Below are 15,665 nucleotides of genomic sequence, written 5' to 3' on the forward strand. Positions count from 1 at the left end.
GTAGGGTTATGGAAGAATATTAGGAAAGGGTGGGATACTTTCAAAGGCTTTACGAGATTTGAAGTGGGGGATGGGTCTAGGATTAGCTTTTGGCATGATTGGTGGTGTGGAGATTTAGCTCTCAAGATAGCGTTCCCGATCCTTTATAGTATTGCTTCTGCGAAGGATGCCTCAGTTGCGGATAACGTGGAGATGCTAGGTGGGTCCAACCAGTGGAATGTGAGTTTTTCGAGAGAGGCTCATGATTGGGAGGTGGATGCCTTTGCCTCCTTTTTCCAGGTGCTACATTCTACTAGAGTGAGAAGAGGGTCGGAAGATAGTTTATGGTGGAACTCTTACGTTCAAGGTCAAGTCTCTCTTTCTCTCCTTGGCATGCTTGGAAGGGAGGAGGTTCCCTTGGAAGAGTGTGTAGCGGACTCAAGCTCCTCCAAGGGCAGCGTTTTTTGCATGGTCGGCGGCTTGGGGGAAAATTCTGACCTTAGATAACCTCAGAAAGCGAAATGTGATTGTGGTAAACAGATGTTGGATGTGCAAAAAGAGTGAGGAGACGGTGGATCATCTTCTTCTTTATTGTGAGGTGGCGTCTGCTTTGTGGAGTGCCTTTTTTGGCCGTTTTGGGTTATCATGGGTAATGCCTGGTCGGGTTTTCGAGTTGTTAGCCTGGGTGGTCTGCAGAAGAAGGGGAGGATGCCAGTCTGAAAAATGGTGCCTAATTGCTTTTTTTGGTGTCTATGGAGAGAGAGAAATAATAGGTGCTTCGAGGATGAGGAGAGGTATTTCGAGGACATTTTATCCTATTGTTTCCATACTCTGTATCTTTGGACTATAGCGTTTGTTTTCCCGGTTTCGATTAGCTATGATGATTTCCTTGTACGTTTTTCCCTTTCTAGTTAGGTGATCCTCCTTGTATAGTTCCAGTGTAGTTTGGGGCGCTTTACGCTTTTAATAAAGTTAGTTACATACTTATCAAAAAAAAAAAAAATCCAATTGCTTGAAAAGAGAATTCTGAAGTCTTGGTAAGTTGTTGGGTAAATGAGATGGCTGTCACACTGTGCCGTATACATATAAAGGCTTGAGAACTTAAAAGCCCTAGTCAATGTATACTATCCTGCATGTCTTGTAAACTTGTGAATCCAGGGTGGGCAGTTAAAGATTTCTGTATGGTGTTTACCATAGGACTGTTGTTCTTGGGCAGATCCTGTACATGAGAGTGATCTTGGTTCTCAGATTCCTATTTTAGTCGGTAGCCAGCTCCCAAATAATATGGACTATAAATTGTTTTGTTTGTTGTCTCACTGGTTCCTATTGTCGTTATTTTTGTATCATTGTTTTTACCCAGTATGAATACATATCATGTGCATGTTCCACTTTATTACCATGCCTTTTTTTGCCCCTGTTTTTTGGTATAGCATTCATTAGGCATTTTCAATTATGAAGGCTTGAACAATTGTTTCACTGGTTCCTATTGTCGTTATTTTTGTATCATTGTTTTTACCCAGTATGAATACATATGGTGTGCATGTTCCACTTTCTCATCATGCCTTCTTTTGTCCCCATTTAATGGTATAGCATTCATCAGGCATTTTCAGATATGAAGGCTTGAACAACTGAATTGCTTATTTATCGATTAATTTGTGCATTGGGAAATTATTGATTACCAAGCATCTTATAACCTTGAGGTTATTATGATGATAATTTGTTAGGATTGTGAAGCAATGAGGTTATGTATGCAGTCAGACTCTTTTGTAATATATTGCTGCTATCAAATTTCAGTGTCATTGGATATGACTAAACCTCAATGAAGGTGAGGAGGTCATGGATGGTAAAATATATGTAGTTGGTATTTAATGAGGTAACCTGTGAGGTTTAGCATAGTCTGAACAAGTTCATGTTGCTGGTTGCTAAGTATTCTCTCGCCATTGTTGTGAGAAACCCTACCTTCTTTTGGGTCTTGCCATTTGATATTAAATAGTTTGGTTATTCACATAGCCGGAAATCAAGTTTTGGACGCTTAAATCAATCTGAAGCTTGGTCTTTTAAGGAGACCAATCAGACAAAGTTGGCTTGAAAAGATTGAGGAAATCAAAGACTAAGGGCTGTTATATGTACATGATATTAGAATTTCATGGCTTAGAAGGGAAAGAAGCTCAACTTTAGAAGCAAAAAGTAGCATACCATCAGATAAATTGATACTTCTCTCCATGAGTCTAGGAATAGAAAATGAAAAAGTTACGTGTGAAGAAGCACAAGAAAAGATGCAGAAGCAGGGGAAAATATAGATACTGAATGTGAATAAAAAGGGTAGTAGCTGCCACAGTGTTTCTATGAGTCCTGTCAACAAAACTTTGTATGGAAGATCCAAAAATATGTAAAGAGAATCCTGAGGATTCTGCTCAGCCAATTCCTCTAGCTTATGTTGTTCCTATTTTAGTCATAGGCAACATAACTTATGTAACATTCACTTATGGTAACTAGTATCAACTTTCTGAAAGACAAGGTGGCGTGGGATATATAGCTCCTTATGAAGTTAGTTTGCTCAGCTTCCCGCATTCATATATTCTCTTGTGGAGTGTATGTAGGCATGCTTGACTTGAGACTAAGATATATATCTTTCTTTATTGTTCTTGCAGCCACTGTTCATTAGTTAGTATTGTTGGCTTGTCTTGCTGATCAATTTTTCTGTCATCGTTAGTTATATAAAACTACGTTATCTTTCAATCTATACACTGTAAAGGAGAGAGAAATGGCTGCCATGAAGCCATTGGAATGTGCACGTAATGCTTTTCTATTGTAATTTTTGGGTTATAACTTCAGTCTAATCTTGTAGGATCGGGAATCTGGCACGTACAACAATTATGCGGTTGCTTTATGCATCATGTCCTTCACGTCCATCTCATTGGTTATCAATATGTCGTAACTTGGTAAAGCTCTTTTCCTAGTCCAAAGTGAGGGATTTTTCTTGCACCTGTTATTCAATGCTTTAACATTGTACAACCAAATAATGTGATCCATTTTGTTTAAAGAAAGAACCTAGAGATTTGAAACTTGAAGGAGAAAATTTGAGGTGAACTGTGTGAAATATCTAATGCCATCTTGAGATTAGTTTTGTTTTCTTATGATTTAAAAAATTTGTAAATTTGATTGATCACCCATTTTCCCAAATATAGTTTTTTGATGAAAACTATAGTTTATCCATTTGTAAAATCCAAATTATTTAGGCGAGAACTTATTTTATCATCATATGCATATTTTGAATCCATTTTATCTTTCATATTGTGAACATAGAGGTTTAGTGCTATCCTTTGTAGGCCTCTTTCTTCTCAGTTAAATGGGTTCTTAGATTGCTGGTTATGATATCTCAAAATGTGTTCATTAAGTGGTGAGAATCCCGATTTGGGTATTTAAATATGCACTTAATGATGCCTTCACTTGTGATGCGATGCATTGTTTTTAATGCATTTCCTAGCTAGGTAGATGTTTTTACACTTTTACATTATCTTGTAAATAATCTTACGATTATATATTTTAATACTGAGGTTAAGGAATGTAAATGTTGTAAAATATTTTGACTCCTCAAGGCAATAGAAAACTTGAGGTGTCTTTAAGATGGTAAAATATAGTTTTGCTATAGCAGCATGAGCACTAGTTAAATGAGCTGTTTAAACTTTTGTCCAGGTTCTTGCGATGTCAACAAGGATAACTGAAAATAATAAAAATGCAGTAAATGATCCTTCAAGTGATCAAGATGGTGGCACAAGGCTAAATGTTGGAGAAGATGATGAAAACATGGTTTCTAGTTCTGAAGGCTTGCCAGGACGAGGTTATAGATTTGAGGCGTCCAGCATAATGCAAAATAGAGAGAAGCACCTCAGATATCGAACCAGAGTTTTTGCTGCTGAGTATGTGATGCCTTTCTTATACTTCTTTTCTTTATTCTTGAAATTACATTTCAATTCCTCTTACACGTCACACTCAAAGGTATCTTTGCATGCACATTCTACCTTATTTACAGTGCACTTGGTTTCTCTTAGAATGAAATGAAATGAGTACATCTAGGTCAGGATTTGGAAGTTTCATTCATTTTCTATTTATTTTGTCATAGAAACCAATATCTATATTGGAAGATAATTCTGGAACTTGAGTGAACATTAGGTCTGCCCTGGTCTCTATGCCACATAATCCAATTTCTTTGTTCCGTGGAAGTTGATTTTTACCCTTTAATTTATGGTAGTCTCATATATTCGGTTTTCTTGTATATACCTTCACTCCTAGAAATTAAATAAAATATTGGATTATAGATTAGCTGTTTCTGTGTAAATTGCAGTCATAGTAGTGCCAATATTTCTTAGTTTTAGATTATAGTTGATTCTCTTTTACTCCTCAAGGAATGTTTGTACAGTTCTTTGGTTGATAGTATGTCCTCAATTGTCCATGAAAGTTTAGGATGGTTTGAAGTTGATGCTTATACGGGACAGTTCACTTCCTTCTTTTTTTTTTTTGTGAGAAATAATTCTTAGAGTAAAGTCCACTTAATTCCCTCGAACTACCACCTCAATGACAATCTACCCCCCAAACTATCAATTGCAACAATTTACCCCATAAACTACCAAAACAATGATAATGTACCCCAAATTTTAACAAAATGACAAAATTACCTTTGTTAAAATAAAAACAAAAATACTAAAATTTATTCTTTTTTCAAAATTTTAAGGGTATTTTTGTCTTATTGAAAATTCTATAGGGGTAATTTCGTCATTTTGCTAGAATTGGGGGGAGGGGGGGTACATTGTCATAATTGATAGTTTAGGAGGTAGATTGTTATTGGGGTGGTAGTTTGAGGGAGTTAAGTGAACTTTATCCTAATTCTTGGAAGCATAGATGGCCACAACCCAAATATACTGCCCATTACTGGGCAGGTAAAAATTTATGAATGAAGGGGCCAAATGAATAGTAAGTATATATTGAAGATAATTGCATCACGTACTTCTTTAAGAAATTTATGGTTATAAAACTCATTAGTCAAAGTTAAATAGTATGAATTTAAAATTTAAATCAAAATCAAAATTTCAGCATAAAACCTATATTCTATGGATGCCTTAAAGCAATTACAGTATGGATGTCTTAAAGATATACAATGTCTTAATGCGCATGTGATACCCTCCTTGAAGGGTTAAACCCCTCCCACCTTTCAAAGCATTAATTGTGACCTTAATTTCAACTCATGTATTGGCATGTGTGTATATAAATGTGTGTGTAGATATCTATATACCTTAAGGTTATCTAATTTTAGTTATTTGTTGGTACATAGGTGTTTGAGTCATCTACCCAGAGCTGTAGGAAAGGACCCAGCTCATTTTGACCTCTCTTTGGCAAGGAAAGAAGCTTCGAATAGACAGGTTTCTAGTAGCTGGCTAGTACTCCATGTACAAGAGTTAATATCACTTGCTTATCAGGTGCTTAATATGAACTCACACCATATTATTATGTTAGTTTGAAAAAGTCTCTGGCCTAGAAATTCATGTTAAGGTTGACATTTTTCATTATATTTTTTTGTCTCAGATAAGCACAATACAGTTTGAAAGCATGCGGCCAATTGGTGTGGGACTTCTGTGTACAATTATGGATAAGGTAAATGTGTGTGAAAATAGGGGATAAAGAATACTAGTTCTGCAATTTATCTTCTTCTTGGTTAACTCCATCGACTGGAGCAAATTTTTATCGTCTGTCGGTATTCTACAATTTGTCTAATTCAACATTTTTTAACTAGAGATTATATTTTGACATTGTGCTGCTACGGTGATGAGAAGTGACAACTCCTGTTAACTTGAGACATCATTAAAGAACTTCAGGATTTTGAAAATATAGATTTTAATCTCTATGCCACATGGAAGTGTCAGAGATGTGGGTTCTAGCAGTTACTGAAAAACAAACTATTCAGCAAACCTAATATGAATTACTTTAGAAAATCAAACTTAATAGTCACTCAATATTGTGGTTTTGATGCTAATCATCTGCTGCATATGTTTCTAGGGTCTTTCTGTCATTAAATGAATTTCGCCTAAGAAAGCCTATGAGGTGAAATTTTTTGGAGGCAACATAGATTGATTATTATTAACTTGACGTTTCAATGTTTCATGAGATTTTCCTTGGTTCTTTTTTCCCCCTCTAGCTAACTACTTTATGTATACCTGGGGACGCCTTACACTTTTTAATGATAACTTGATTGCTTATAAAAAAATAAAAATAAAAAATAAAAAAAAGTTTCATGAGATAAAAACAGCAAGTTAAGGACTAATATAATTCCAGGAAACTAGGTGGTACGAGTACTGAAATACTTTGCTATTTCTAGTGTGTTATAATTGCTAGGCAATTGGGTGTAAGGAAACATCTGGCTTTATCTAGGAGCGTAATTTCCATTTTGTTCTCTATTTTAGCTTTTTGCTGTAAATTTTGTATCTACCAAACATTAAATTGTTTGTCTTTGTGATTTTTGTATACAGTTTGAAATGATACCTGATCCTGAGCTTCCAGGACACCTTTTACTGGAACAGTATCAGGTATGTTGACAGGATTTTTTTTTTTTTTTTTACTTCTTGCATATTATTCCAATGCTCAACCACCTTAAATTATCAGACATGTTACTCATGGTTTCTTGGAGAGATTTTGGAGAGAATATTGTGTTATGTATTTAGTTGTATAATTTCTGAGCTTCATGATCTCATATTTATTGATGTTTTATGTAGGCCCAACTAGTATCTGCAGTTCGCACTGCCTTGGACACATCTGCTGGCCCTTTTCTATTGGAGGCTGGCTTGCAACTGGCTACCAAGGTTAAGAGTAAAGACATGTTTTTTGTTTTATTATTTTCCAATTGAATGAAAGTATATGAGATGCAATGACACATAAAAAAAAATCCAGATACTGACGAGCGGAATAATTAGTGGTGATCAAGTTGCAGTTAAACGCATATTTTCATTGATTTCACGCCCATTGAATGATTTTGAAGAACTTTATTATCCTTCATTTGCTGAATGGGTTTCATGCAAGGTAAATTAGTACCATTTTCTTCAGATTTGTTTATGTTGACCAAAGTCTCTGTATTTTTTTTTCTTTCTTTTTCCGATTTATATTATCTGAATACGGCTGTTCATTAAGATGAGTCTTGTTCTATTATCTTAATTGTAAACTAGATCAAGATAAGACTTTTCGCTGCTCATGCTTCTCTCAAGTGTTATACATATGCATTCTTGAGGAGACACCATAGTGGGATTCCAGATGAATATCTAGCATTGTTACCTTTGTTTGCAAAGAGTTCAAGTATACTGGGAAAGTACTGGATCCGGATTTTGAAGGATTACAGTTATATTTGCCTTTGTTTGCATCTGAAGAAGAATGTAAGCTTCCTCTTTCCTTTATCATAACATCTTTCACTTCAGAGAGACTAAAGTTTCATATAGATTAAACCTCTCTAATGTCTTTATGGCATACTTATTCAAGTTGCACTGCTTCTTACAGTGGAATCAGTTCCTTGATGGAATCCAATCACCTCTGGTTTCTTCAAAGTTGCAGCCTTGTTTGGAAGAATCCTGGCCAGTAATTTTACAAGCGCTTGCACTGGATGCAGTTCCTTCAAGTCTTGATGTGAATGAACATTCCAAAGCCCCTGTGGAGAATCTAGCACAAAGCTTAGTATCTGGATATAGCATGGTTGAATTGGAGTCGATAGAATTTCGGTTTCTATGGGGCTTTGCTCTACTTGTTCTTTTTCAGGGACAATATCTAACTCTTGGTGAATCTAAATTGTCATTGACTTGTGCTAAAGCAAAACATGGCGAAGACTCACCAATTGAAGAACTGGATCCTCCAGGCCTGAACTTGTATGAGATTGTGCTACCGGTTTTCCAGTGTCTCTCTGCTAAAAGATTTTTTAGCATGGGATTTCTTACTATGGATATTAGCAGAGAATTGTTACAGGTGCTGATCTTTCTCTGTTTGTTTTGTTCTTATAACTTGTGTAAAGAAGGGTGTGTTTTGCGCATCTAATGTGAACTGAATTGCCACGTGTAGCCTCATTGGAATTAATGTCTGAACTCATCATCTTGAATTAGGTCATTCTGAAATGACAATAATTGATGCAGTTGGTGGTAGTTGAAATGGTGGCACTTCATGAAATCGTAAACAGATCCCATGCCATTAATGTCTGTGGTAGCTGAAGTTTTCTTCAGCGGGCCCAATTTTTATGATAGATTTATTAGATCAAATGTTTTTTTACATATTATCGATAATATGTTCTTGAGACAACTAAACAATTACCTTTTTCTTTTAAATTTCTTTCTTTTAATGCATGCTTCTATTCAACATTCAAATCATTCTTTTAATCAATTCCTTAAGTGAGTTTATGAGTTTCTAAACTCATAGGAAAGAGTTTATGAAGGCATACACTTGGTTGCAACTGTACTATGATTTGAAAACATACTTTTGTATAATCCCAATTTCATATATTCTAAAATATGATGACATATTTTAAAACTGATTTATTCTGATCTTGATGTATTGATAAAACCTGAACTTCTCAAATTGGTTAACCGGTCTCTTTGACTCTCGTTGCAGTTAAAATCTTATAAATTAAGAAAAAGAGCCACTGCTCTAGGTCTCCACCCTCTCACATCAAGTTTTATCTGAAATTTTGATTCTATTTTTGAATTTTCTGCTTGTGCAAAGCATGTCGAAAACATGCCAACTGTGCTAAGCCTCTTCATGTTTTAATGTTGGGGTCATATTCAGTGAGCTATGAATCCATGAGAAGTCAATAGGGATGAAATGTGTTTCCATTGAATTATACTGTAGATTTTTTCCTCAATACATAAAGGCGATATGGAACAGCAACAAGAAATTAGTCCCCTTTGGGTTTTCCACTGGCCACTTTGCGACCCTATATGTGTATCCCTTGGTTTAATCTCAATACTGGTGTAAGGTAGATACAAATATGTCATTCTGAATAATTAATTTATGTCTTTTGACTTCTGGCACTCATTTCTTTGTCTTTTGAAAGTGCAAATTCACCTGCTTTTTCCTCTCACTTCATGTTGCCTTTATTCAAACCATGTTTTACTTCAAATCTGACCCGGATGAATGGCTGCTTATGTGGGTGATGCTAGAATGATTTATCTCTTCGATGTTTAAATTAAGGGGTATATTCATAAGGGTGCTTAAGAAGCTTTTAATGGATGCAGGTTTTCTTATATTCCACAGACATGGATAATTCGTTTAACAGTCTTGCAATATCTGTTCTGTCACAGGTAAACATTAGCAGTTCTTTTGAGATACTATTTTGAAGTTGAGAAAAATAAGCAGCATTGATGTTGCAATATTACCAAAGCTTAGGCAAATAATGCACATCGTGGCTACATGACCAATTGGTTCAGAGTGTTTTCTCAAAAATCGCCATTTTTAGCTTTCAGAAATGACGATTTGGCCAGTAGCTAGTCCCACTGTAGCACCTTCCAGTTTCATTGTGTAAATCCAGTGCTCCATTACAATATATTATTAAAATCTATATCCACTTTCCAGACTTAGTTCTTTTTATCAATTCTTATATGGGGATTTACGGAGAAGTTTGCTGCTGCTATGTAAGAGTTATGAAGCCTGTATGGATTCAATCTGATTAGTGCCCTAGAGTAATTTGCATCTCTATTATGAACTGGTATATAATTTTTTTTCTCTCATATCTGAGATTCACCTTTTCTCTTTGAGTTATTTGCATATATATGCCAGCTTGAATTTCAGGCAGAGATGCTGAATAGTTTGCTTCAAATTCTTACAACAGATTGTGCAAAACTGCCCTGAAGGTTTTCTTGAAACAGAAAATTTTGCTTATTTGGCAATGGAACTTTGTTTAGCTTATCTCTTTAAAATGTTTCGAAGGTAACCAACATACCATGAAGATCTGGTTTCGTTTTAGTTTTGAAAAAAAAAAAAAAAAACTGAAATTTATTCTTAGAAATATCCTTGGCTAACTAGTTCCAACGCTTTTGAGATTCAGTACCGATGCAACTTCACCAGATCAGCCAAACTGGGAAGGATTGATATCAACATTATTTTTTACTGCAAAGACACTATTGAAGCGTATCGAAACTAAGGTGGGTTTAGTGTGTCCACTGTCAGGTACTTTTTATGCTTCTTTGATCATGGTGTCTTTGCTCCATCGAGTTTTTCTTTGAGGCATGGCAGATTCATGCTTTTCTAACATCTAGATATGCCTTGTCAGTCATTGTCGTAGATTGTCTCAACTTCTGAGTTCCTTCTTCTCATTTAGTTGCATTTCTTCAGTTGCAGAAGCAGCTGGAATCAGTGGTATTGGCGTTTCTTTTAATTGGTTACAAGTGCATTAGAGAAGCCTCTACTGAATTATGCTTCTCAATAGTTGATGATTTTGTCAAATGCAGTAATTTTACATTGGAGAAACTTATCGGTGGTAAGTTTTGTGAAGTTGCAACTGATTTGGCAATACACCGTTTTCTTTGCTTTTTTAATTTTTTTTCCTAAGCTGGTTTTCTTTGCTTATTACCTATATATTCGTTTTATCCTTGCCTGTCCAACATTCATTAATTATTGCATAATTGTCAGATGATTTTAAGTCGCTATAATAATTATTCGAGTCTAAAAATGTTTTTTCTTTCCCCCCTGAGGTGCAGTAGTGGCTTTGCGTTTTTAGGGCTGTTATTGGGCTTCTATAGGTCTTAGTCCTGATTTTTTTCGGGCTTTAGGGTGTTTTTGTTTGGGTCTTTTGGGTCTCTTGTGGGGGCTCCTTGTGAGCTTAGGGTTTATTCTTGGGCGATTCTTGGCGCTCGCTTTTTTCCTTGTGTAATTGTGTTGTGCCCTTTCGGGTTTTTTGATATATACATTTTTACTTATAAAAAAAAAAATTAAAAAAAAAAAAAAAAAATCTGAATAAGATCGTATATTGGAATTATTTTACTCGATCGCAATTCAGGTCTATTAGTTATTATCTTTCTCAAGTATAGCTGAATTACTTATATTGCTTTAGCTTGTCTCATCAGAAATTATTTAACAGTTTAAAATTGTTGACTTTTATATATTGAATTTGGGATTTTATTTTTTGGATTCCAAATGGCCAGAAACAGCCGTCATGTTTCAGTAGGTATGGAGCATGCCACCAATCATTTTTTTGCTAGGATCCAACATGCCAATCAAACATGTGTAGATGCAACCAAAAGTTAGATTTGCACTTATACATGTTACAGTGCATCAGACTATTCTGATTGTTTGTTCTGGTGTGATTTACTAGTGGTTATCTGTAGCTGATAGAAATTGTGCTGCAGAAAATCCTGAACTTGGTGATGATGGTATTCTCCATCTGAGAGCAGTTCTTGGAACTTGTCTGAATATGGTTGCCAATTTGACTAAGGATTGCATTGATGGTATCCATCTACTGGAGAATAAAAGATCAACATTACGCAAACTACTGCAAATGAAACTTGTTTTCTGTGTTGAACAAACTATAACATTTACCAAGCTGGTTCATGAAATTCAATGTCTTGGAAAGAGCAAAGGCAGTGATCCTATCTATTTTACTCTGTTCAAGTATTGCACTGAATGTATCCGAACATTACTTGCTGATTCAAACATACAGGTAAATAGATCACAATCCGTGAAACATCTAGGTGTTGTCATATGTATTACATAGATCAGAACGACGACTAATGGAAATTTCTTCTGCACAGGTTCAAGCAATTGGGTTACAAGTGCTAAAAAATATGGTACAGAAAGGCATGAACATCGAAGATAATACTTTTATAATATTTTTGGTTGGCGAGCATATTAGAGATATTTTCTCAATCACCCAAAAGATGTTGAAGGTCTTTTCTTTCTTTTTTTTCTTTTCTTTTCTTTTTTATGTTTCAATTTTCTCTCTGAATTAGAGATTGTAACCCTTTCTCTTGTTCAACTTCAGTGTTTTATCATTCTAATGGATTTGTTGTTTTCTATCAATGACAGAAACCTCTAACCAAAGAATCAGTAACTGTTGTCGGTGAGTGCTTGAGAATCTTAGTGCTTTTGCAGACAGTGTCCAAAGGCAGCGAATCTCAGAGAGGTTTTATGAATCTGCTTTTTGAAGCCATTGCCATGGTTCTCTTGGCATCAGAAGATGAATTGTCTCAGGTGATATATTTATATGTATAAGGGGTCTCAAAAATTGAAATTTTACACTTCTTTCATCATAACGTTTTTCTAATTATGTATAATAATCACAGGAAGGCAGGGACATAAGCAGCATCGCTGTAAAGCTTGTTTCTCATCTAGCTCAAATCCCTGCCTCAGCAGTTCATTTCAAGGATGTCTTGTTGTCAATGCCTCCGATGCACAGGCAGCAACTCCAGGTGCTCTTCATGCTATATCGTGTGTGTATATATATGGATTTTCTGATCCGAGGACCCAACCCAAATGTTGAACTGATTGAAATTGGAATCATATATATATATATATAATCCAGAAATATATAACTCATAACAAAATTTCAGGGTTTGACCTGATTTCAAATTGAAATCTGAGTTTCTAATTTCATCAATTGAAACCCTATAGTTCATATATGTTTCAATTTTAGCCCCTTTGTTAGTCTCTGTAATTGAGACAACACATCCAATGGATCAAATAATATATTTTCTCCTGTGCTCTGTCCCACCTCCCTTGCCTTTCGTCTCTGTTACCTCAATAGCAATCTCACATAACCCTTACAAAACACATCCAAAACACATCCTAATGACCAAATCTCAATAGAAAACCATGATATTCATCATACCCACCTCCAAGTCCTAATCATTCGCCCAAATTCCCCCACAAAACAAACTAAAAGTCCACCCCACATTTTCATTCTGATAATTCGCGGAAAGATTTGCAAACCAAATTTAATCCACAGCCCAAATTCCAAAAAACAACCGCTTAAGGTTAAAAAAATATATAAATATGGACAGATGATGGGGCTTGGTAAAATTGCCAATCCAAGTTGCTAATCCTCATCCAATGGCCAACGTCCCTCCTCTTCCCATCACAACAATGGACCATCCTGATTTGGGCATACGAACTCTGGCCCACTTGGATAGTTGATGGGGAGGCAGTTGTCATGGGGAAGGTGTTGTACAAGTCAGCAGTGATGAGCTTGGGAGAAGAGGAGTTGAGGGTGGAGATAAGCCAATAGGGTATAGAATGCAGCGTTATAAGTTGCCATGGTGATACTGGTGGGTGTGTTTAATAGCGGGGGTGAAGAAATTGCTGGGTTTTGGTGGTGGACGTGGGTTGGTGATTCCCATGGTGGTGATGGTGGCAGTAGTGTGAAATTACATCTGGTGGAAGAGATGACGTGTGAATGATTGGGAGAGGAGAGGCATCGAGGTGGGAGGTGGGGTGTTGGGGAGAGATCAATAGTGTGGCATAGGGGGTTCTGGTGCTGGCAGAGGATTTTATTTATTGATTGATTTCTATTTTTCTTATGTGTTTTTGGTTGATTAGGCATCAAACATGTGTCCCTCGTGCAACTCATCTTGGACATCCATTAGTCTTAATTAGTGGAGACTAGCTGGGGGACTACTTTAACATTCACGAAATTATATGGTTTCAATTGATGAAATTTGAAAACGAGTGTCCAATTTGAAATTAGGGTGAAATCCCTTATTCTCTTTCTATTTGGGTTTCCCAATTTTTTTTGGAATATGTATCTATTCATGTATGTATGCCATAATTAACTTCACTAGCAAAAAGCATTATTAAAAACAAACTGCCTAGAATATTGTGATAGAGATGTAGTTTAAGAGTCATCAATGTTATCTTCTGGAGCTGTTAACTTGTAAATAATAGACTCGATTGCCCAATGCGTACTAAGGATCTTGCTATTTGACTGCCCATCTCTGCTTTCAGGGGGTTATCCGTGCTTCTGTAACACAAGATCATAATGCAACACAAATGAAACCTTTGGCGCCATTATTAGAGATAAAATTACCAGTGCCAGCTGATGGAAGTGGAGAGAAACATTTCCCACAATCGGCTACCACGATACACTCAGATAAGAATATCAGTGAAGAGGATGAAGATGATTCGGATGAAGATGATTGGGATGCGTTCCAGTCTTTTCCTGCATCTACAAATGCAGCTGTAAATGAGTCAAAAGTAGAGAGTGTTGCAAAAGAACCTGGCCTTGTTGAGAACCCTTCTTCGCTGGAAATTAATGCCAGGAGTGATGACTTTCAAGAAATCTCTACTTCTCAAGCTCCCAATAATGTGGAGATCAACAATGCAGATCATCAAGAGGCTGGTGAAGATGTCATATCTGATACCCCTGGCAGTCAGATGTCTCCGCAAAGTGATGCACCAAGCAACAGAAGGGGGATGCATGAAGTCCTTGATTTCCAAGCCACCAATAATGTCATCAAGCCATATGATGATCCACATCAGGAAAAGGAGGAAGTGGTCCAAAGCCAAGAGCTTGAAGAAGCAGCAGTTTCAAGCGAAGAGAATGAACAAATATCATCTGACCTTCAACCTGCTGAAGTTGCAGAACGATTAGTCAAACTGAATGTTGTGGAGGATCACGAGGTGAGAAAGGAGAACCCAGACAACAAAATTGATCAGTTAATGTCGGAATCTTCTCTTCCTCTTGAAGAATTTACTGATAAAACTCATGGAGAAGGAAATCAATAGACACCACACAAAGCTGACGAAGATGCTCAAAAGAAAATGATTGCTGAATATAGTAGCAGTGACCACCAGCAAAAAAGGGTTGACAATTGGGGAATACCGAAAAGTGAAGAAGATAGTGCTAAACCATGATCATTCAGTGAGATTGATAGTATTGTATGGAATGATTAAATTGTTCGATTGTGCATGGGTTTTTTTATTTCTCCAAGCACGGGGCAACTAATTTTGTGAGTCAAGCCTAAATAGAAGATTATCCATTTAATTCTGCCGTTATACTAATTTCACTACTCCATTTGCCTGCTTGTATATGCTTGACATTTCAAATGGCGCGGGGCGGCGTGTGGGGTGCATGCACGAAGAAGTAAGGGAGGTAGGGGGCGACATGGGCGAAGGAGGGGTGACTAGAGGACCATAGATTTAGCTTACAAAACAAAGAAAAAAAAAAGGGTAAAAAGGAAAGCAAAGCGAAGCTCAGCTCATTCCTCCTCCCATAGTACTCACGAGGGAGGTGGGGAAGTCTCTCATTTGGGAGTTGAAGACCTCTCACGTAATGGAGAGGAGAGAGTTTTTCCCTCTAGAAGGGCTTTAGCTTTACTTTAATGAATTTAAAGTTGTTATATTTCTAATTTTTAAATGTGTGGATATTTGAATTACATCCATTGTATATTTGTATGCTCAAAAAATTTTGAGATGGGCGGCAAATGATATACCAGGCCATCGAAGGGTCTATAAAGCATGTCTACCCTAGCCTAGGGTCCTTCGGGCCTGACGACAGCTACCCATTGTCGAAGAGCCCTTGAGTCCCTCCTATCAAGTCTTAGCTGGCCTATCAAAGACATTAGGGCTAGCGGGCTGAAGAGAAGCATGTTGGCCTAGCCCAAGGACCTACCTTGTTCTAGGACCAGGATGCACCTAGTATACATTGAGAGTTGATTTGACGGGGAAAATCATTCATT

The 15,665-nt window shown here is 36.6% G+C and overlaps 1 protein-coding gene across 2 annotated transcripts in view; it reads left to right on the forward strand.

Annotated features, from left to right (window-relative positions):
• The window catches only part of LOC132183408 (protein SWEETIE), a 53,077-nt gene extending 38,066 nt beyond the window's left edge, over positions 1–15,011 (forward strand). Inside the window, exons 31-48 of one of the 2 annotated variants that reach the window (XM_059596838.1) lie at positions 2,828–2,921; positions 3,676–3,899; positions 5,309–5,453; positions 5,560–5,628; positions 6,501–6,557; positions 6,744–6,830; positions 6,919–7,047; positions 7,191–7,394; positions 7,516–7,974; positions 9,234–9,299; positions 9,827–9,924; positions 10,043–10,139; positions 10,336–10,474; positions 11,343–11,653; positions 11,745–11,879; positions 12,019–12,183; positions 12,276–12,401; positions 13,933–15,011. In XM_059596838.1, the coding sequence (XP_059452821.1) occupies positions 2,828–2,921; positions 3,676–3,899; positions 5,309–5,453; positions 5,560–5,628; positions 6,501–6,557; positions 6,744–6,830; positions 6,919–7,047; positions 7,191–7,394; positions 7,516–7,974; positions 9,234–9,299; positions 9,827–9,924; positions 10,043–10,139; positions 10,336–10,474; positions 11,343–11,653; positions 11,745–11,879; positions 12,019–12,183; positions 12,276–12,401; positions 13,933–14,712 (3,385 nt within the window). In that variant the 3' untranslated portion in view covers positions 14,713–15,011. Of the gene's footprint in view, positions 1–2,827; positions 2,922–3,675; positions 3,900–5,308; positions 5,454–5,559; positions 5,629–6,500; positions 6,558–6,743; positions 6,831–6,918; positions 7,048–7,190; positions 7,395–7,515; positions 7,975–9,233; positions 9,300–9,826; positions 9,925–10,042; positions 10,140–10,329; positions 10,475–11,342; positions 11,654–11,744; positions 11,880–12,018; positions 12,184–12,275; positions 12,402–13,932 lie in introns of both variants that reach the window. The other variant, XM_059596837.1, reaches the window with a different exon arrangement.
• The last annotated feature ends 654 nt before the right edge of the window (positions 15,012–15,665 follow it).

This window comes from Corylus avellana, chromosome ca5 (genome assembly GCF_901000735.1).
Source record: "Corylus avellana chromosome ca5, CavTom2PMs-1.0".
Taxonomy (NCBI): Eukaryota; Viridiplantae; Streptophyta; class Magnoliopsida; order Fagales; family Betulaceae; genus Corylus; species Corylus avellana.